A 23,435-nucleotide genomic window follows, 5' to 3' on the forward strand; every position below is an offset into this window, starting at 1 on the left:
CAGGAAGATCCCCTGGAGGAGGGAATGGTAACTCACTCCAGTACTGTTGCCTGGAAAATTCCACGGACAGAGGAACCTGGCGGGCTATAGTCCATGGGGTCACAAAGAGTCTGACACGACTGAGGGACTCATAACTTTCAATTTCACATTGTCTCTCAATGTGATATGATATAGTCTCTGGGCTCTAAACACCATTCAAACACTGATGACTTGTGATTCCTATTTCCACCTTTGACTTTTCTCCCTCGTTTCAAACTCAAGTTCAATTGTTAACCTGACAACACAGCAGTCTGTGTAGCTGAAGACACTGTTTTGATCTGCTACCCTCCGAAATCTCTCTTCTCTCAAGCGTCCTATATGTGACTGAGCTCTTGCCTGTCTTTTGTCTTACATATTAATCAAGCTTCCCCTCATTCACTTTGCTCCAATGTATCCTATATCCTTTCCGGTTCTTAGATAGACCAAGTTCATCCTTAACTTAGGACTTCTGCATTTGCTCTTCCTTCCTGGATTTCTCATCATTCTCGTTTTGTCTTGGTTAATCCCCTGATCTCAGAAGAGCAAGTCACCATGCCTACAGTTGCTCTCATGCCCTGATAGCTCTCTGCACCTTGCTTTATTTTATGTCTTATATTTTATTATCTGTCTCTCGACTAAAATAGTGCCTTTATTAAAGCAGGCAATCAGCCCATCTTATTAATACTTGTAGTTAGAATACATTTAAAGAGTTCTTGGTACAGAATAGACATTCAATTGCTACATAAGTGTGCATAGAAATAAAATTTGGGAGGATATACACACCAAAGAGTTAACATTTCTGAGTGGGGAGATGTGGCAGAGGTAAATTATGAATTGACTTTCCCTTTCTCCTAAGATATGTTTCAGTTATTCTTGAATTAGAAAAATTAATAAACCTATTTTCAATTAGAAAAAAGTGGTTGATAAAGTTTTGATGCTTTAAGATAAACTGTGCTTTGGGGAACTTGCCTGGTGGTCCAGTGGCTAAGACTTTGCCTTCCAGTGCAGGGGGTGTGGGTTCAATCCCTGGTTGGGGAGATAAGATCCCACATGCCAAAAAGCTAGAACATAAAACAGAAGGAATATTGTCATAAATTTAATAAAGACTTTAAAAAACAGACTGTGTTCAGTTGGAAGATGAATTTGTGTGGGATACTTTCTTTCTTGAGGGTGATAGGTAAGTAACATGTTACTATATATAGTAAAATACCTATGATTTTGTAAAAGCACTGAAACGTGAAGCAGCAGAAACATTTCACTCAGTTCTCTTTCCTTTGAACTTTACAGCTCTCTCTTGTGAATCATTTAAGTGATTTCTTTTTAAAGGTAACAAGATCAAATCATTAGCTTAATGATAACTTTCACTTACTTTTCTTTACATCTCTATTTGATATGTTCATCTTGAACAGGTTTATTTGTTCTTTTCATAAGTATACTAAATTTGTAATACTGGCTGTCACTCCCAGGTCTGAATGTTAAGTCAACATATGTTTGAGTGACCTTCAACTTATCAAGTATGGCAGGCCTCTGATTGTTTTGGAACCTCTTCTGATACTTGTGGACTTAGTTCAAGGCCAGTTATTTTATTTTTTTTTTTTACCTAATAGGGATGGTTAATTGTTTGCTTTGATCACTCAAGTGAAGCATCTTACCATGTATAAAAAGTCTAGCTGGAGTCTGTGGTTATATCCTTACCTTTCTCATCGCAGACGCTCCTCCTCAGAGGTTTCACATTAGATCTGCAAAATGATGAGCCTCTCTTTGATCTGGGGGATTGTTATAGCAGTGTGCTGTTGTTTATACCTACTTCTTGGAATGAGAAGAAGGTAAGTTTTATCTTTAAACTGCATTTTTGTTCATTCATTCAAAGTTATTTAACCTTCATTGTTATACCATGCAGTTGGTTTTCTGTACTTACAAATGCTAGCATTTTCTTCCTTAATATTTTTAAATTAAAAAAAATTTTTGAAGTATCTTTTTTTATTATATCTCTCAAGAGATATAATGGCAATGTTTCCTTTTTAGTATTGAAATATATTAGTCTTAAGACAAACTTGTTAAACATCACTGACAGAAACTTTGTAAGATCTGTGTGTGTGTGTATGTCTGTGTGTTCATGTGTGCATATAAAGTGTGGACTAGTAAGCATAGACGTGGCAAGTGGGATCCGCAGTTCCTCTCTTGTAGATTAAATAGATGCTCTGACTAAATAAATGTTCTCTTTTCAGCTAGTTCTTGTGCACTGTATACACTCAGTCTAAGCTGAACAAGAGCATAGAGCCTGCAGTGATCATCCTATTATTCTTTTTTTTTTAAAACTTTATTTTATTTATTCATTCATTTTTAGCTTCACTTGGTCTTTATTACTGCGAGGGCTTTCCCTAGTTGTGGTGAGCAGGGGCTACTCTTTGTTGCAGTGCTCAGACTTCTCACTGCAGTGGTTCCTCTTGTTATGGGACACAGATTCTAGGTGCTCAAACTGCGTGGGCTTCAGGAGTTGTGATGTGTGGACTCAATGGTTGCGACTCGATGGCGCCAGAGCACAGGCTCAGTAGTTGTGGCACATGGACTTAGTTGCTCCGCGGTATGTGGGATCTTCCCAGACCAGGGATCAAACCCATATCCCCCTAACATCAGGGTTAAGAATCTATTACTCTTACTAATGATAATCAATCATGGTGAATTGGGAACCTGCTAAACACATGAGACATCACTTATTTGCGTGCATCATTTACAATTGGTTGAAGAAATACAATAAAGACAGATACATCCACCATAATTATTTAACTTCTGATTGGTTCAAAGAGCATTTGGGGGAGGGCATATAAATATTCTTGACTATGTCAGTCTCCAAAACAGAATTACCCCCTGCATATCTTCAGCTATGTAGGTTGCTATGGGTTGTCCACCTTTTAACAGTTTTTTTTTTTCCCTTTTTGGTATTTTAATTCAGGCCTGGTAATTTTTGTTTTTAATTAAATTACTTACCTGCAAACTATAAAAATAAAAATCATTATTTCATGTTATGTTATTCTACAAAGAGGGAGAGTGGTTTCTATTGGAAAATAAATGTTTATTTTATTAAATGAAAACATTTAAAATAGCATGAGCATTAAATTATAATGCTAGATTATAAGAAAGAACATTAAATTATAATCAATAACCATGTCAATTCCTATCTTATTCAACTTCATTCTATAATGTGTTAATTTCTCAGATTTCCCTCTTCAACTATCATTACAGAATAATAAAATATTTAAACTATGAAGATTTTTAAAACTTCAGTTCTGCAATCCTTTCTGTCATTCAGTATGCTATTCCTTTAGAGAAGACAATAAAATAAAACATTTTGAGATACTTAGGCAAACAATCGGAGAAGGCAAGGGCAACCCACTCCAGTACTCTTGCCTGGAAAATCCCATGGATGGAGGAGTCTGGTAGGCTGCAGTCCATGGGGTCGCTAAGAGTCAGGCACGATGGATCGACTTCACTTTCACTTTTCACTTTCATGCATTGGAGAAGGAAATGACAACCCACCCCAGTGTTCTTGCCTGGAGAATCCCACGGACAGAGAAGCCTGGTGGGCTGCCATCTATGGGGTCGCACAGAGTTGGACACGACTGAAGTGACTTAGCAGCAATAGTAGCAGCAGGCAAACAATGCTTAGAAACAAATATAAACACTACAATGTAATTTCATTTCTACATTGAGAGCAAAAATCTCGGTGGCCTTCGTTGACCCTTTTATCCTCATGATTGGGAAGAATGAGCAGCATATATTAGACATTCAGTAAGGGCTTCTCTCGTGGTGCAGGGGTAAAGAATCCCCCTGCCAATGCAGGAGATGCAAGAGATGTGGGTTTGATCCCTGGGTCAGGAAGATCCCCTGGAGATGGAAATGGCAACCCACTCTAGTATTCTTGCCTGGGAAACTTCATGGACAGAGGAGCCTAGCGGACTACAGTCCATGGGTTGCAAAAGAGTTGGACATGATTGAGCATACCATACACACACATGCATGTGCGCACACACACATACGTGTTTGCTGAATGGATGCATGGATGGATGGATGGATGGATGGATGGATGGATGGATTTATCTATCATTTTTACCAACATATCATGTTACTGAGTTAAGATGACTCATTATTTTAGTACAGGAGCAGGGCCCCACCAACCAAAAAAATACCAATAAACTATAGAGTTTGAAATTTGACATCAGTGGTAGTAAATTTAATATAAATAAACATAAACAAAGAACTATGTACAGTTTTCCACATTTACCATCTCTGTTTCTTACAGGCAGATGGGTGAACCACCTCTGGAGAATGGGCTGATTCCATATCTGGGTTGTGCTCTGCAATTTGGTGCCAATCCTCTCGAGTTCCTCAGAGCAAATCAGAGGAAACATGGTCATGTTTTCACCTGCAGACTGATGGGAAACTATGTCCACTTCATCACCAATCCCTTGTCATATCATAAAGTACTGTGCCATGGAAAATACTTTGATTGGAAAAAATTTCACTTTACTGCTTCTGCAAAGGTAACCAGATTTGCATTTATGTAACATTAGGCTTGTTTATTTTCTACCTTTTCTGTATCAATCTATTTAACCATTCTGATGTACTCCAATTTAAAGACAGAGATGTTGAAGAGAGCTACCCTTACATGAAGCTTCTTAGAAACACAAAAATCAAATTGGACATAATCTCTTGGTACCAACCATTTAAAAAGTTGAAATAGGTATAGATTTGTCATTTCCTAACCAGTTTACAAAGGTGAAATAAAAACTAAATATTTTACTGGACTAGATGGTACTGTATAAGACAGATTAAAAACTCACTCATGTCAATAATTTCTACGCAACACCCAGAATACACATGGGAACATTCAATAGTTGTTTTACCACACTCATGCCACACAATTGTTTAATTTTGTTAAGGAATTGTCCAGATATTTTGGCATCACTTTAAAAGGCTCTTTTACAGAGAAAAGTGAATCAATATTAACTGAATTTCTACAAAGAAATATTAGACCTGGTCTCTGCTCCTAAGTAACTTAAAATCTGGTTAAGATATATTTACAAATAATATGAAAGAGAACCAATGATTAAAAAAATTTTTTTTGGACTTCCCTGGTGGTCCAGTGGCTAAGACTCAACTCTGCGCTCCCAATGCAGAGGGCCTGGGTTTGATCCCTAGTCAGGGAACTAGGTCACAGATACCTCAACTAAGAGCTCCCAAGTACCCTAACTAAGATCCAGTGCAGCCAAATAAATAAACATTTTCAATAAACACTCTTGATTAACACCAAATTAATGTGCAAATAAATGCAGAAGCATAGAAAAATAAGAAAGAGAAGAGCAGAGTGGCTATGAAGGAAGTTTCACTGATAATCTGGGACTTAAAGTTGGCCTTGAAGGATATGATTTGGCCATTTATTTGAAGTGGTATTTCAAATACAACTGTTATGAAATTGCAAGTGAGAAGGCTGGTAGCCCGCCAGGCTCCTCTGTCCGCGGGATTCTCCAGGCAAGAGTACTGGAGTGGGTTGCCACGCCCTCCTCATTTACTAGTCCTAGGTCAGGCTTAATTTCTTTTTTCCCCCACATTTCATTTCCCATCAGGCATTTGGACACAGAAGCATTGACCCGAGTGATGGAAACACCACTGATAACATAAGCAAAACTATCATCAAGACCCTGCAGGGTGATGCCTTGAGCTCCCTCACAGAAGCCATGATGGGAAACCTCCAGCTTGTCCTGAGACCTCAGGGGCCACCACAGCCCCCCACGCCCACCTGGGTGACCGAGGGGATGTACTCCTTCTGCTACCGGGTCATGTTCGAAGCTGGCTACCTGACGCTTTTTGGCCGCGATCTCGCAGGGCAAGATGCCCAAAAGGCGCTCATTCTAAACAGCCTGGACAACTTCAAGCAATTTGACAAAATCTTTCCAGCCCTGGTGGCTGGCTTCCCCATCCATGTGTTCAAGACAGGACACTACGCCCGGGAGAAGCTGACGGAGGGCTTGAGGCTCCAGAAGCTCAGAGAAAGAGACCACATCTCAGAGCTGGTCAGGTTTCTGAATGACACATTCGCCACCTTGGATGACACAGAGAGGGCCAAGTCACTCCTTGCAGTCCTCTGGGCATCACAAGCAAACACCATTCCAGCCACTTTCTGGAGCTTGTTTCAAATGATTAGGTAATTAGCAGATTATCCATTTATTTCTTTCTTTTAGTTGAAAGCAGAAATTCAACCATTGTAACTAAAAAAAAAAAAAAAGACTCATGGTACCTTCTCATGCTGGCAATCATGAATGTGGCATTTACTCTTTTGAATGTTTAACATTTACATTGGCTCATCCGATCCTCTGAAAACAGCTGTGACTGGTAAAAGCATCTTGTAGAAGCAGAGACTGACCGTCCTGGGGAAAGGAACATACTGGTACAGGGTCAGTGAGGCTGTCTGCACCCAGAGCCCTTCTCCTTAAGGCCAGGTTGTTCTTCACGACGCCTCTTTAAGTGCATGAATTTGGTCTTTATAATCATAAAAACATCCTTATGTGATTGCTGATGCACTGTCAGCAAAAAGGACAGTGTGTGCATACTTGCTAAGTCACTTCAGTCTGCCTACATTAGCTGTTTTTTTCACTCAGTTAGTGGTTGCTGTAATACTATTTGACCAACTCTAATACCTATGAATCAATCATAATATACTGTTATTGATGGAATTTAGCTAGATTTTGCCTTCTAAACACTGTATATAACAAAAAACTTGGAGGCAACATAAACTTTGCATAACGTGATTTCTTTCCCAAAGGTTAGTCTTTTGGGAATTTGACATGTTTCAAATTCAAATGTTTTATTGAATTATTCCAATTAAACTGGATATTGCACAGACACAAAATTTCTATTGAATTGGATTGGGAATGCCAAAGTTCTGTTGAGGGCTGCTAATTTTATGTCTTTAAAATATTTTTTTTTTAATTTCAGATAAAAAACTTATCTGTCTCAAAGATTAAATGTCTTCTAAAATGTTTACTTCGGAAAGCTCTGTCTGGAGTAAATTCACATATTAACAGCAAGGTTACAACAGCAATTTTATATCCTATAGGTAATAGTAACCATTTCCTGATAGTCATGCAGAGACATCAATCAGGTGTTTCTGAGACTTAGTTAACAGTGATCCTGTTTCATGTACACCTCACCATGCGCTGAGGATCAAGTGAATGTCAGTGCTCTAAAATGAAGTTGCATTCATTTCACAGGTTCAAGGGTCAGAGGAATAAATTATCATAGAAGTGGAAAAGCTGTTTTATGTGGAATCATAAGAATTTTAAGAGTACATTTAAATTTCCTTTGGCAGTTTAACTAGTACTTTAGAGTTGTTATCTTGGATGCAACTTTCTTTCTCACTTGCCATGCAATGACTACTTTGACCATTTAATCCTCATTAGAATCACTTATTTAAAAATCTGGCCATCGCTTCTCGGCCTTTTGGCTAAGATCAAGTGTAAAAGTCTGGCCAAAGTTTTACTTTTATGTAGCAAGACTCTTTCATCAGTTCTTGCTGATATCCAAGGACTTAAAAAACAACTATAGGGACTTCCCTGGTGGTTCAGGGCTAAGGCTCCATACTCCCCAGTGCAGGGGGCCCAGATTCTATCCCTGGTCAGGGAACTAGATCCCACATGCCACAACTTAGAGTTCACATGCCACAACAAAGAGTTCACATGCCCCAACTAAGACCTGGAGTAACTATAAAAATATTTAAAAAGCACAACTATAAAACAGTAAAAAAATAAATGGGAATGTCCCTTTATTACCTTCTCTGCATCTTGACCACCTGGTTAAAAGAAGGGGGAAATGCCTATTTGCAGACTTTTTGGTAGAGAAAAAACTTATGCTCTGTACATCTTTTCTTTTCTCTTAACTTTTCATAGAAACCCGGAGGCAATGAAAGCGGCCACTGAAGAAGTAAATAAAACACTAGAGAACGCTGGTCAAAAAGTTAGCTTTGAAGACAATCCTATTCATTTGAATCAGATACAACTGGACAACATGCCCGTGCTAGGTGTGCTTGTGTGTGTGTTACGTGTTATTTTCTGTGTGCTCCTACCAGTGATCGTCAGCTCACATCACACACTTACTTGTTGCAGGCGTTATGTCCCATCTGACCCTCCAGCAACCCCATGCCTGAAGATTAGCACTGTTTCTATATAACAAGTGAGGACATGGGCATTTAGAGGTTAAGTCACAGCCTGGGATGGGATGGAGGAACCAGTGACAGCCTGTCATGGAGCTCTTGACCCTATACTTTCAAGCTCTTCTCTGCACTTCCTCCCTTGTTACTGCTCTTACCACTCTTCTTATAGTTAGTAAATTATTTGTGTGCATGAAATGAAAGGGGAAAACGTACCACCATGAAACCACAATTAACTGCATGGGTTGGGAGATGGGGTGGAAGGTTATTTCATTGAAAAATGTTTGATTCTCTGGATTTTATAGAAATACAGAAGTACTAAGTTTTTAAGTAAGAAAAAAGTTTTCTCTTGCTTTTGTTATGTTTCTTTAGAGGAAAGAAACCAGTGTATGCTTTCAGGGGCAGTGTGTCTTAGTGGAAGGGACACGGAGGTCAGAAGCACAGGCCCCATGTGGGGCTCTGACTTGCTGTGGAGGTTCAGACATGTCATTTCACTTTGGGGGCCTTATTCTCTCATTTGTGAAATCAAGTGCTCACGTGCTATGATTTTATGCCCAACTGTGTGATAAGCACTTAAAGCATGACAATTAAAAGGACAGAGACTGGAAGGTCTCATCATATATTTCAGCTATTCTCAGCATGTTCTTTGTGTCCCTTTATGTCCCTATGAGAATGCAGGGTGTACTCACACAACCCCAGGTAGTGTAATGATAAATATACAGGTTCTTATAAACACAGAAGTGAAGCTGCATCTGGAACAAATATTTCCATATAAAAGTGTTAGTATATTAAACCTCAAAAGTGATAAACTTTGAATAATTCACATAAAAGTTATTTACTGATTTTTTGCAATTATTAGATGTCTAGTATCATGTAGAAATAAGATTATTTTTCTATAAAATTATGAAAGTCTAGTTCCCATTGATGATCAAGAAGATTATATCAAGAGATTATAACTCAGATTATCAGATTAAAAAATACATTAGGCACAACTGAATCACTGATCATAGCACATAAAAAAGTTTGAGAAATTTGGATCTGGCCAGCTTCCCCTAGTCTGTTTAGGTTTGTGTTATTGGCTGCTAGGGGTACATCAGGCTCTACATTACATGGCCTTTATAAATACTTTGTTCTTCCTTCTTCCTTTTCTCTCCTCCTTTATTCCTCTTAAAATCTTTAGACAGTATCATCAAGGAGTCTCTGAGACTTTCCAGCGCTTCCCTCAACATCCGTACTGCTAAAGAGGACTTCACTTTGCACCTCCAGGACGGTTCCTATAACATCCGCAAAGATGACATCATAGCTCTTTATCCACAATTAATGCATTTAGATCCAGAAATCTACCCAGACCCTTTGGTAAGTGACTGCTCATCAAAGATCAGTGTCCAGGTGATGTGTACCCAGATTGAAATAAAGTGGAAATTTACCACTGCAGAATTCATTTGATCATTGAAACTATAGGGACTGTCTCTTTTATTAATGTCAAATATTCATATTATATTTTGGAGAATTTGGATGATGGCTGAAATTTTAATTTTTATTCCTGGTATTTGCCATCACATCTCGACTAGAGGCTTCCCTGGTGGCTCAGCAGTAAAGAACCCACCTGCCAATGCAGGAGAGGCAGGTTCAGTCCCTGGGTCAGGAAGATCCCCTGGAGGAGGAAATGGCAATCCACTCCAGTATTCATGCCTGGGAAATCCCATGGGCAGAGAAGCTTTTTGGGCTACAATCCATGGTATTGCAGAAGAGTGAGACATGACTTAGTGACTAAATATCAACAACAATCTCTAACAGATTACATTTGCAGTTGCAATAATAAAGCTGCCTCCTTCCTTCCTTCCAAAGTGCCTCTTTCCAAGTTTAGGAAATTAGAGGCTAATACACTGACTCTTCTAATTTCTGATCTAAATCCTTTCTCATTTTGCTTAAGGGAGGGAGGAACTAGTCACCCAGGTGGGATAGGAGGTATAAAGCTCTCCCATTCCCCTCAGTTCTCTTTAAATTCCTATTTCTTACTACTTTCTGATTCAAGGTAGGGTATTTGCTATGTAACTCATAGATTGGATTAAAAAAGAAAATTACCCTTTGGAACGTCCAGGTTAAGAAAAAGATAGATTCTTTTTAAACTAACTTATGCATTTGTTTCTTTTGTATCTTTATTGTAGACTTTTAAATACGATCGGTATCTTGATGAAAATGGGAAGACAAAGACTACCTTCTACAGTAATGGACTTAAGTTAAAGTATTACTACATGCCCTTTGGGTCAGGAGTCACTATATGTCCTGGAAGATTATTTGCTGTCCAGGAAATCAAGCAGTTTTTGATCCTGATGCTTTCCTATTTCGAACTGGAGCTTGTGGAGGGCTGTGTCAAATGTCCGCCTTTGGACCAGTCCCGGGCAGGTTTGGGCATTTTACCACCATTGTATGATACTGAGTTTAGATATAAATTCAAACATCCATGAACATATGCTTGGAGAAAGAGGCCCCCTGATGCTGTTACAAGGCTGCGGAGCACCATCACTCACCAGTGCCCTGTGGATAGACGTGTTGAGCGGCAGTGGAATGGTACAGCAGGTTCTGTTCTGCACACCAGTGCTTGCTTGTGAATCTTAACAGTTTGGTGATGGTTTCCAGATGCTGTTTCAGACTCTGCAAGTGAAAAAAACAAACTAGTTTGTAGAAGCACAATAATTTGCTTTCATTTGAATAAGTCTGTGAGTGTTCACATTGCCAGGGACTGAACTTCATTACTTTCAGAGGAAAAAGTCTTTTTTTTTTTTGTTTGCTTGTTTTTTCCCAGAATATTTGGCAAAAGTTCTTCTTTGTTTTCCTAAGGAAACTGCTTATTTTTATATAAACTTCCCAATGGTTATGCAAAAGCTACACATTCACGTTTTAGTGAAAATGCATGACTTTCTGATCAGATATGGGGCTCTTTGGGTGTAGATATATATTACAGAGGATATTTTAAAGGATTATGTCATGACTTTTAATAAAAAAAATTTTCAGCTTTCCTTATATCTAGTAATCACGGCTTTTAAAATGACTGTCTTGATGTCTTGAGAACATTAAAGCTGGTTTTACTATATTCTCTTTATATTTAATTTATTTTTGCTGGAAACTCTAATATCTGTGTCAGGTTTCAATAATTTTATCTACACTTTTATTAGATTTCATAATTGGAAGATTTTTTTCCCAAAAAGGCAGTTTTTTTCTGATATTATTAACACTCATCTATGAAAAGAATGTATCTCTCATGTGACATATTTTAAAATTAAAATTGGATGAAAATGACCATCTGAAAGTTTTGGATATGAAACTGCAAAAAATTCATTAAATTGGCATTGTGTTTTATTTGAAAACTCTTTATCTTTAACAAGTTGAAATTGAAGGAAATATAGTTTAGGGTATAGGACAGTGTTCAGCTACTGTGTACAACAGTGCTTTGGTGAAATATTTTAAGTACTGGAGTTATGAACTGTAATACTTTATTGATATTTCTCTATGTATATATTGTAAATTATATTTAACTTTTTCCTTGCACTACAAATACTAAGAATATATTGTAATGTTTGCTAATGCTGAAATGATTCACTTTTCAGAAATAAAAGTGTGAATTTTTGTTTTAAATTTTTAAGTATTCCAAATGTTTAAAGTGCTCACCTACTAAGTTGCAACAATTTTGCTCATTTTTCATCTCACAGAAAAAGCAAAATTATTCACTCAAAAATCTCCTCCATACTTTATAAAATTCATTAAAGATTTTAAATCTTTCTATTTATTTAATTTATTAGTAATTACATTTATTAATAATATAACCATGGGATTATCTCCTATGTTATTTTTCATATCAAGAAAATTAAACTCATTTACATGTGGCCCATTAACAAATCCTCTTTTACAAAAAATTTGTTTTAGACTAAATTTTTAATGTGGTTCCCTAATATATTTCATATAGACACAGCCTGGAGATATAATGGGTTTGGTTCCAGACCAGTTCAATAATGCACATGAATTTTTTGGTTTCCGAGTGTATATAAAAATTGTTTTTACATTATATGTTAGTCTATTAAATGTGCAATAGCATTATATCTGAACAATGTGCATACCTTAATTAAAAATACTTAATTGCTAAAAAGTGCTAATCATCTGATGGTTTGAACTTCTTTCAGAATTGGAGTGAGTCCTCTCAAACCCTGCCACTGCTTTACCAACTAAGTTTACATATTCTCAGTTCTTTGTTGTCACTTCAGCTACTTTTATGGCATCTCCACCAGGAGTAGATTCCATCTCCAGATACCACTTTCTTCGCTTATCAGAAGAATTCATCATATGTTAAAGTTTTATCCTGAGGAGGCAGCAACTCAGTCACATCTCCAGACCCTATTTCTAGTTCCCCCCACTATTTCCACCACATCTGCAGTTATTTCCTCCACTGAAGTCTTGAACTCCTCAAAATTATCTACCAGGGTTTGGAGTCAACTTTCTCCAAACTCCTGTTAATAATGATATTTTCGAACTCTTCTCATGAAATATGAATGTTCTTAATGGCATCTTGAGTAATGAATTCTTTCCCTAAGATTTTCAAATCACTTTTTCTGAATCTAGCAGAGGAATCACTGTCTATGGCAATATATATTTCTTATGAAATACATATTTCTTAAAGAATAACACTTGAAAGCAAAACTACTCCTTGATCCATGGGTTGCAGAACAGATGTTGTGTTAGCAGGCATGGGAACAGCATTAACCTAATAGTTCATCTCCAGCAGAGCTCTTGGGTGAACAGGTACATTGTCAAAGAGCAGTAATATTTTGAAAGAGATCTTTTTTTCAGCGTGGTAGGTCTCAACTGTGGGCTTAGGATACTTAGTAAACCGTGTTGTAAACACACATGCTGTCATAAAGGCTTTTCTGTCCCATCTATGGAGCTCAGCCAGAGTAGGTTGAGCATAATTCTTACATGCCCTGGGATTTTCAAATGGTAAATGAGCATTGGCTTCAACTTAAAGTCACCAGCTGCATTAGCCCCTGATGAGAGAGTCAGGCTGTCTTTCAAAGTTTTGACATGCACTGACCTCTCCTCTCTAATCAGGAAACTCTGAGATGGCATCTTCTTCCAACATAAGGCTGTTTCTTGTACGCTGAAAACCAGTTGCTTAGTGTAGCCACCTTCATGATTATCTTAGCTAGATCTTCTGGGTAACCTGCTGCAGTTTCTACATCAGCACTTGCTGCTTCATTTCGTACTTTGATGTTATGCAGATGACTTCTTTCCTTAAAACTCATGAACTAACCTCTGCTGGCTGCAAACTTCTCTTCTGTAGCTTCCACGCCTCTCTCAGCCTTCACAGAGCTGAAGAGAGTTAGGACCTTGCCCTGTATAGGCTCTGATTAAGGGAATGTTGTGGCTGGTTTGACCTTCTATCCAGGCCACTAAAACCTTCTCCATATCAGCAATAAGGCTGTTTCACTCTCTTATTGTTCCTGTGTTCACTGAAATAGCACGTTTCATTTCCTTCAAGAACTTCCCCTTTACATTTGCATCTTGACTAACTGGTATAAATCTGTATGCCAGTCAGGAAGCAACAGAACTGGACATGGAACAACAGACTGGCTCCAAATAGGATAAAGAGTACATCAAGGCTGTATATTGTCACCCTGCTTATTTAACTTACATGCAGAGTACATCATGAGAAACACTGGTCTGGGTGAAGCACAAGCTGGAATCAAGACTGCCAGGAGAAACATCAATAACCTCAGATATGCAAATGATACCACCCTTATGGCAGAAAGTGAAGAGGAACTAAAGAGCCTCTTGATGAAAGTGAAAGAGGAGAGTGAAAAAGTTGGCTTAAAGCTCAACTTTCAGAAAACTAATATCATGGCATCCAGTCCCATCACTTCATGGCAAATAGATGGGGAAACTGGATACAGTGACAGACTTTATTTTGGGGGGCTCCAAAATCACTGCAGATGGTGACTGCAGTCATGAAATTAAAAAACGCTTACTCCTTGGAAGAAAATTTATGACCAACCTAGACAGCATATTAAAAAGCAGAGACATTACTTTGCTGACAAAGGTACATCTAGTCAGAGCTATGATTTTTCCAGTAGTCGTGTATGGATGTGAGAGTTGGACTATAAAGAAAACTGAACGCAGAAGAATTGATGCTTTTGAACTGTGGTGTTGAAGATTCTTGAGAGTCCCTTGGACTGCAAGGAGATCCAACCAATCCATCCTAAAGGCAATCAGTCCTGAATATTCATTGGAAGGACTGATGTTGAAGCTTAAACTCCAATAGCTTGGCCACCTGATGCGAAGATCTAACTCACTGGAAAAGACCCTGATGCTGGGAAAGATTGAAGGCAGGAGGAGAAGGGGATTACAGAGGATGAGATGGTTGGATGGCATCACTGACTCAATAGACATGAGTTTGAGTAAACTCTGGGAGTTGGTGATGGACAGGGAAGCCTGGCCTGCTGCAGCTTATGGGGTCGCAAAGAGTCAGACAAGACTGAGCGACTGAACTGAACTGAACTGGTATAAGAATCCTAGCTTTCAGTCTATCTCAGCTTGGACATGCCTTCTTCACCAAACACCATCATTTCTAGCTTTTGATTTATGAGAGACATGGGACTCTTCCTTTAACTTGAACACTTACAGGCCATTGTAGGGTTATTGATTGGCCTGATTTCAATACTGTGGTGTCTCAGGAGATAGGGAGGCCTGCGGAGAGGGAGGGGGACAGGAGAACAGCCAGCAGATGGAGCAATCAGAACACATACAGCACTGATTAAGTTCATCTTCTTATATGAACATGGTTCACGGTGCCTTCAAATGGTTACAGTAGTAACATCCAAGATCACAGATCACACCATAGCAAATATAATAATAATGAAAACGTTTGAAATATTTCAAGACTTACCGAAACGTGACACAGAGACCGGAGTGAGCAAATGCTGTTGGAAAATGGGGCTAACACACTTTCTTGATGCAGGGTTGCCACAAACCTTCAGTTTAAAAACTTCAGTTTAAACTTTAAAAACTTCAGTTTAAAACCTTCAGTTAAAAAAAGAAAAAAAAAAAAAAAGCAGCATCTTTGAAGCAGAATAAAGGGAAGTGCAATAGAATGAGGCATGCCTGTCCCTTGCTGAATGTGTCTACACATCTTTCCACATCTTTATTCTTACACAATAGGGGTTGCCAGTCCATAGCACTGTAGGCCAGAGGTGTCCTGTTTGTGTATAGATTGAAACCTGGGTGGTTTTTACATTTTTTACTGGTTGGACAAAATTAAGAGAATAATAATATTTTATGACATATGGAAATTACACAAAGCTCAGATTCCCATGTCCATAAGTAAACTTTTTTTAAAATTTATTTTTGGCTACGCTGTGTTAGTTTTTTTTTATAACAAAAATAGGAGAGTCCCAAGGTCAGCAAGATTTCTCAGTGTGTTTCAATTTTAATTGTGTATCTATAAGTTTTTTGGCAGTCTGTAATTTTTTTTTGTAAGGGACCACTGCTCTGTCTAAATAGGCTCATCATTTTTCTAAGTTATTTTAGTAATTGTTTTGTTTGTTAAATGAGCAGTGGTCCCTAGGAAAACTGTGGAATGTATATTTGAGTTTGTCATTGCATAAGTAAATCTCTTTTTATTAGATTAAGGGGTATATCTATCACATAAGGTCTTAACATCGCAAGTTGGCCTTCTGGCCCCTCACATGGATAAATTTGAGTATTCTGATAAACCTCTTGTACTTTGGTTTGAGAAATTCTTGCAATTTGGCAAGAGATTTTTTTGTATAGGCCAGGATTTGGGCCATAAATGTTTGGATATAATAGTAATATCAGATCCAGTGTCAAGGAGGCCAGAAAATCTTTACCATTAATTTTGATATTTATATTTGGTTAGGCATATTTAGATACCAATGATGTCCACAAGGATTGTTTTTGATCTGTACTGCCAAATCCACCGGTCCATACAGCATTAGAGGAGTTAATAGAAATGTAAGGTAAAAGAAGTAATTGAGCAATTTTGTCCCCCTTTTTGAATTGTCATAGAATCTGAGATGACATCATAATTTTAATTTCTCCTTTATAGTCTGAATCAATTACTCCAGGGTGAACAGTAATTTCTTTAGAAGTCAAACTAGATCAGCCAAGTAAAAGACCGAAGGTTTGTGGGGCAGATTTTTTGGAGGTTTTTTATTAGCCTTCTTAGGGTAGTCCCTTTTTAAATGGTTCTTATCCCCACATGTAAAACATCCTTAATTTCCCCTTTTAAAGCATGCAGCAGTGGTCCTTTAATGGACCGGAACCTGGTGGTCTGGAGTTGACGATAAGAAAGCAAATGAAAGAAAGAGGCTAGTATTTTTTGGGTTATGCAGAGAACCAATAAAGCCCTAGGACAGGGCTTGTACCGCTCATGGAGGCACAGGGCATCCTCTCGAAGAGGTCTTGAAAGCCAGGGCAGGAAAGTGAGCTTGGCAGGTTTTTACGTTCTGGAGAATTAGCCAGAGGGAGAGAAAGAGAAAGAAAGACACAGGGACCCAAGTCTCTAGTGGAACAAGGGTATTTTATTAGCAGAAATGCAGGCTTATATATCTTTAGTAAAATGATTACTCAGCCATTACAAAGGATGAAATCTCATCAATTGTAACAAAATGGATCGTCTAACACATACAAGGTTGCTGAGGCTGAAGAGTCATTGAAGGGAGCTACTGAAAGGAATCTAAGCAGGTATCCTTTTCCATGATCTCAGTCCTGAGAACTGCGTGCAGCTCTACTCCTTTCGGGAACAGGAACTGATAAGGAATAGAGACTCTTTGAGAAATGGCACACAAAGGAAGAAAAGTGCAACATGTTGGATTCCTTAAAGTTGAACGTCCCCTGACAACGCTGGGTATTTGTTGCTACGCAGAGCTTTTCTCTGGTTGCAGTGCTCAGGCTTCTCGTGGTGGCATCTCTTGCTGTGGAGCATGTGCTCCAGAGCATGCGGACATCAATAGTTGCGGCTCGCAGGCTCTATAGCGCGGGGTTGGTAGTTGTGGTGCATGGGCTTAGCTGCTCTGCAGCATGGAATCTTTGAAGTCAAGCAATCGAAACCATGTCCCCTGCACTGGAAGGCAAATCCTTAACCACTGGACCACCAGGGAAGCCCCCAAAGTGAAGTTTCATTGCCCCTTTACTAGTGCTCTTGTCCAGGTCTGCTCTTATCATGCAGATAAGACCACATGCTCTTATCATGCACAAAGACCACATGGGTGCCGAACCAACAATATTTACCATCTGAGCCTTTATGGAAAATGTCTGCCAGCTCCTGCTGTAGAGCAATCCCACAGGTTATTTTGTTCTATAATTTTTATTAAACTTCTAAAAAGTGTACTAGTATATGAGATTTTTGTTTCTTCATTTTAAAAAAGAAAGTATGTGAGAGGGCTACATTAAAACAAAAACCAGGTATAATTTTCTTGTAAATGATCTTAATTTAGAACTTTCTTAAAGGCTAAATTTTCCCATTTAGCCAAGAGATTTTTATTATGACTCTAACCATGACCCCATACAGTATTGCAGTGTTAAACTATGCCCCACCCCTCCACACAGGAAGGCCTTCCCCCAACTCACCAGCAGCTAGGATTTGTTAACTGTGGAATCTCACGTTGCTCTCAGGATTAGTCTGAGTCATTTTTGCAGTTAGGATCAAAACCTTGGTCTCATTAATAGAAGATGAAATGCAAACACCATAGTCACCAGCCCCCTTCTCCATCTACCTGGGCTGACACCAAGTCAGAGGCTCAAACCTAGAAAGTGACACCAAGACAGGGACACTGATGCTTCAAAGAGAACTGCAGTTTCAAAGTCACCTGTCTAAGCTCCCGTTTTAGTCAGAAACTGACCTCTGGTGAAGGAGAAGTGATTTTGTGAAGAAGCCTGCTCAGCAAGTTATAGAGGCAGGCTTGTATTTGCCAGCAAATACCACATCCATGAAATTAACCTGTATACATTTAATATTAAGGATTTCATGCTATGCATGCTAAGTCACTTCAGTCATGTCTGACTCTTTGTGACCCTATAGAACGTAGCCCACTAGGCTCCTCTGTCTATGGGATTCTCCAGGCAAGAATACTGTAGTGGGTTTCCATTCCTTTCTCCAGGATATCTTCCCCACCCAGGGATCAAACCTGCATCTCTTACATCTCTTGCACTGGCAGGTAGGTTCTTTATCACCCATGCCACCTGGGAAGCCTAATATTAAGGAACCCATCCTCTAAATCAAAATAAGAGAGACCACGGAGTCAGAGACCCCGGTGTCAGAGACCATGGAGTCAGTGACTTTTATAGCTCAGTTCAGGGTCAGCCGATCATTTCACACTTAGGTTCTTACTCTGTACTAGGATATCTCCTATCTTTTCCTCCTGAATGGACAGCAGGCCTGTCATATTCCTGCCCTGACTTCACACAGAGCCCAATTCTCCAAACTGACATAGTTGATGTCCGTGTTGACAGTCTAACCATTCTTTTTGACTGCTTGTTTAACTCAATCTCTCCATTGTTGTTGTTGCTGTTCAGTTACTAAGCCGTGTCTGACTCTTTGCGATTCCATGGACTGCAGTACACCAGGCTTCCCTATCTCCCGGAATTTGGTCAAACTCATGTCCATTGAGTCAGTGAAGCTATCTAACCATCTCATCCTCTGCTGCCCCCTTCTTCTTTTGCCATCAATCTTTCCCAGGTTCTTTTCCAATGAGTTGACTTTGCATCAGGTGGCCAAAGTAATGGAGCTTCAGCTTCAACAACAACCCTTCAATGAACACTCAGGGTTGACTTCCTTTAGGATGGACTGGTTGGATCTCCTTGCAGTCCAAGGGACTCTCAAGTCTTCTCTAGCATCAGAGTTCAAAAGGATCAATTCTCCGGTGCTCAGCCTTCTTTATGGTCCAACTCTCACATCAGTACATGACTACTGGAAAAAGCATAGCTTTGACTGTATGGACCTTTGTCAGCAAAATGATGCCTCTGATTTTTAATATGATGTCTTGGTTTGTCATAGCTTTCCTTCCAAGGAGCAAGTGTCTTCTAATTTCACGGTTGCAGTCACTGTCTGCAGTGATTTTGGAGTCTAAGAAAATAAAATCTGTTGTTGTTTCCACTTTTCCCCCATCTATTTGCCATGAAGTAATGGGATTGGATGCCATGATCTTAGTTTTCTGAATGCTGAGTTTTAAGCCAACTTTTTCACTCTTCTTCACCTTCATCAAGAAGCTCTTTAGTTCCTCCTCTCTTTCTGCCATTAGAGTGGAGATCGTCAATCTCTCCATAATTAGTAATAAAACTAGGAAAATGAAAGTGAAAGTCAATCAGCCGTGTCCGACTCTTTGCAACCCCATGGACTATATAGTCAATGGAATTCTCCAGGCCAGAATATTGGAGTGGGTAGCCTTTCCCTTCTCCAGGCGATCTTCCTAACCCAGGGATTGAAAATTACCAACCCAGGGATCGAACCCAGGCCTCCCACATTGCAGGCGGGTTCTTTACCAGCTGAGCCATACCAGAGCAATATCCTAACTTCCTCCTTTTGCTTTATAAACCAACAGAGGTTCCTAGAGATTCTAACACTCCCAAGATCATTGCCACAGTTCAGTGATGGCAGAGCTGTAACTAGATCTGGTCTCTCCTTTCCCCAAATTGGGCAAATTCAAGATGACTATCATTAGCTCAAAGTGGGAATCTGGTAAATAAGCTCACATAGCACTCAGTTATCATTGTACCATTGTCTTCTAATAAATGGTTTCTACAGTTCAAAATATATATATATGTGTGGACATCTATACAGGGAACTATTTTTCTCCAGAGATTTTCTTCGCCTGCTGGGGAGAATGTGGTTAGAGAGGAGGTGCAGGGAGCTTGGTGATGGTGTCCCCTGGAGTATTCGGTGCTCAGGTAACACGGCCTGTTGTCAAGGGCTGTCCCTGGGGCAAGGGACCAGGGTATGCCCCGAGGAGTGAGCACAGGTGTCCCTGAGAGCACTCTGGCCACAGAAATTTGACCATTAAGCAGAGTCAGCGGTTTCTCAGAAACTTGGCCGTAAGGGCCTTTGCTTCATCACTTTTGGGGAGTGATTCCAGGAATGCCAGCCCCTCATGAAGAACAGTTCTCTATTGTACTCAGGTCTACAGTTCAGGGAAGCATCTAGCTGGCACCTTGCGCTTAGTAGAAGCACCCACATTTGAAAACAGCGACGAAGGGAAGGAATGACTTCTGGGAGGAGGCAGGGTGCACCCTGAGGTCTCAGTTTTTCTGAGCCCAGGCGCCAAAAAGTTGTAAACGATTTACTTGGCTGCTTTGTGGGCAGACCTTTCTGCTCCTCTCTATTGATCTCCCATCTGTTGAAACATTGGGAAAGAGTTACACACAGAACTGAGAACACAGCTGTCGCGTGCTCAGGCCCACACTGCGTGATAACGCAGGTTTGTTCTCTGCCAAAATCAGTGGATGGGCTCGGAGGCAGAAGTGGAGCAGAGTCCGGCAGGAATCACACAGAACTTCACAGGCTCCTATCAGTCATTAGTTTACCGAATACCCCATGTTTATACTCTGTTTTGTTACTCAGTGAAGTTGCAGAAATGTGTAGCCTGCTGAGCAGCTGGGCCTATTTTTGGTTTTAATCAGGGCTTTGCTCATGGCCTGGTGAGGGAACCCACTCACTGTACAGTTTTCTAGACTGGAGGATGAAGCTATAATGCCAGTCACCTCTTAGATAACTGTTCTTATTATAATTAGGTTAAGCTGATTGTTTCATCATGATAAAAGTGTACTGCCCCCCCCCCCCAAAAAAAGTCAAGATTTATGACTTCTTTCATTCAACTATGTTCAGACAGTCCCAATGTATAAGCAGTCGGCTTCCCTGGTGACTCAGACAGTTAAGAATCTGCCTGCAATGCAGGAGACCTGGGTTCAATCCCTGGGTTGGGATGAACCAGGAGGAGTGCATGGCAACCCACTCCAGTATTCTTGCCTGGGGAATCCCCATGGACAGAGGAGCCTGGTTGGCTACATTCCATGGGGTTGTGAAGAGTCAGACACGCCTGAGCGACTAAGCAAAATACAGCACAATGTATAAGGAGTATGTTCCAAATATTCACTTGTGATGAGAAGGTTTGGAACTCTGAGCATAGTTTATGGAAGAAACTATGTTAGAAGAGGGACTTAAATTTCCAGAGAAATGCAAAAAACGAATTTAGTCTGTCACATCCTGCCGGTCATTCTGTTCTGAATGTTTCTGCAATGCAAGGAAAAAGAGGAGAAAATGCTCAAATCAACTAAGAAATAGTATTAATTTACCCTGAAAACAGAGGTCTCAAAAGAGGACGGGAGATGGGACATGATGTCTGTAAAGGGGCTACCTTGGTACATCTATAGCAGGTGGTCAGCATCATGGCATCTCCAGGTTATGGACACTCACTTTGTAGCTGAGGGAAACAAGAGACAGAAGGTTACTTATCTTACTGCGAAGCTTAACCATTTTCTTTTCTTTCCGCTTAGCTGTGTCAGTAATGATGGAGAGGTGGGGGACACGGCTAATAGGACATGAGGAAGAATGAGAAAATGGGATGGACCAGGCTGGGTGGCTTCAACAGTTCTGGAGGCTGGACATCCAAGATCCAGGCGTAGGCAGGTCTGGCTCCCCTCAGGCCTCTCCTTGGCCTGCAGACCTCACGGTCTTTTCTCTGTGCAGTCACATCCCTGGTATCTCCTCCTCTTCCTACAAGGAACAAATGATGTTGGATTAGGTCCCCCTCTACCTCTTACAGCCTCATTAAACCTTAATCACATCTTTAAAGACTGTCTTTCCAAATAAAGTCGAAATCTGAGGTGCTGGGGGTTAGGGACTCCATGTATGAATTTTGGGAGGACATGGATCAGCTCATGTGAGCAGAGAAAGGAGAGGAAGCAAGAAGAAAGTTAAGGAGGCCATAGAGCTGCCTGTGGTCAAGGGGATGGGGCAGGGCCCACAGAGCTGTGATGGGACAGGCAGAGCAGGCTCTGTCACAAGGGGTGGGGGACGGTAGGGGGAGTGAACATGGGGGCTGGGCTCCTGGGTCAGCTTCAACCAGCATTCCTTCTGTGTGTGTTTGGGTGTATACGGGTATGTATGGGGTGGTTGACTAAGAAGCCTCGAGTCTCATCACCTTGAATTTTACTTTTTCCTTTGGGGCCCTAAATGCCAATGCCATCACACATAGCCTCCATCAAGGGCACTCTTATTCCACGTTCAAGGTCTTGAATGGGAGGCTGGCTGAGATGACTGGGCAGCTCCCAAAGAGGATGCCTTTCCCAGCTCCCATGTCAGATACACAGACAGCCAAGAAGCCCCCACCTTGTGCTGGAAGGTCTTCACCGAATCTCACAGGAGTTTCAGGATGTCCCCAGGGCATCTGGGAACCACTGTCTGCGTCCCACTCTTTCCCAAGCTGAATGGGATTGGTTCCTTGCACTTATCTAGCTCCTGCCCCAGGCTGGTTCCTAAATTCTCCAGGCAGGAATACTGGAGTGGGTAGCCATTCCCCTCTTTAGGGGATCTTCCAGACCCAGAGATCAGACCCGGGTCTCCTGCACTGCAGGCAGATTCTTTACTGTCTGAGCCACCAGGGAAGCCCCTTTTTAGTTCAAGAAGAAGGGATCTGCATTGAACTGATCAGAAAGGTGGATAATTGTGGATAATAACATGGGCTCATCAGCTTCTGTTCATTGTCCTCTTAACCATCAACTCCTGTCTCTCTCAGTCAGGCTGGGGCCACTCACTGGCTCTGACTAACAGGACAAGGCCCCAGCACTGCGGACACTCCCAACCTGGCCTTGAGAAACCCCCTCCAAGACACGTAGCTGCTCTCTCCTCTGCCATGGTGACCTCAGGTGATGGTGAGAGACGAGCACGTGATGAGGAAAAGCCACCCGGAGGCTGTATCAGTGAGAAGGAAATCGGCATCGTGATCAGTTACTGGAATGCTAGCACCTCCCAGCCTTTCTGACACCAAGGCTGCCTTACTGTTTTCTTGTTTCTTCCCTTCAGATCTTTCTCAGTATTTACTTTCACAGACATTTTGTGTTTGAAATTCCAGCCCATCACATGTGCTATAACTCACTCCTCACAATTCCCCCTACAGCTTGCTCTTCAAAGCCTGGAACAACTTCTCAGGCAGCT

At 40.5% G+C, this 23,435-nt stretch overlaps 1 protein-coding gene across 1 annotated transcript; it reads left to right on the forward strand.

Moving 5' to 3' along the window:
- Positions 1-1,764: 1,764 nt before the first annotated feature.
- CYP7A1 (cytochrome P450 family 7 subfamily A member 1) lies at positions 1,765-10,689 on the forward strand. Its single transcript, XM_065902594.1, has 6 exons — positions 1,765-1,844; positions 4,319-4,559; positions 5,643-6,220; positions 7,962-8,092; positions 9,402-9,577; positions 10,390-10,689. The coding sequence occupies exons 1-6, from the start codon at positions 1,765-1,767 to the stop codon at positions 10,687-10,689; spliced, it is 1,506 nt and encodes a 501-aa protein (XP_065758666.1).
- The last annotated feature ends 12,746 nt before the right edge of the window (positions 10,690-23,435 follow it).

The sequence above is a fragment of the Muntiacus reevesi genome, chromosome 12, assembly GCF_963930625.1.
Source record: "Muntiacus reevesi chromosome 12, mMunRee1.1, whole genome shotgun sequence".
In the NCBI taxonomy this organism is placed as follows: domain Eukaryota; kingdom Metazoa; phylum Chordata; class Mammalia; order Artiodactyla; family Cervidae; genus Muntiacus; species Muntiacus reevesi.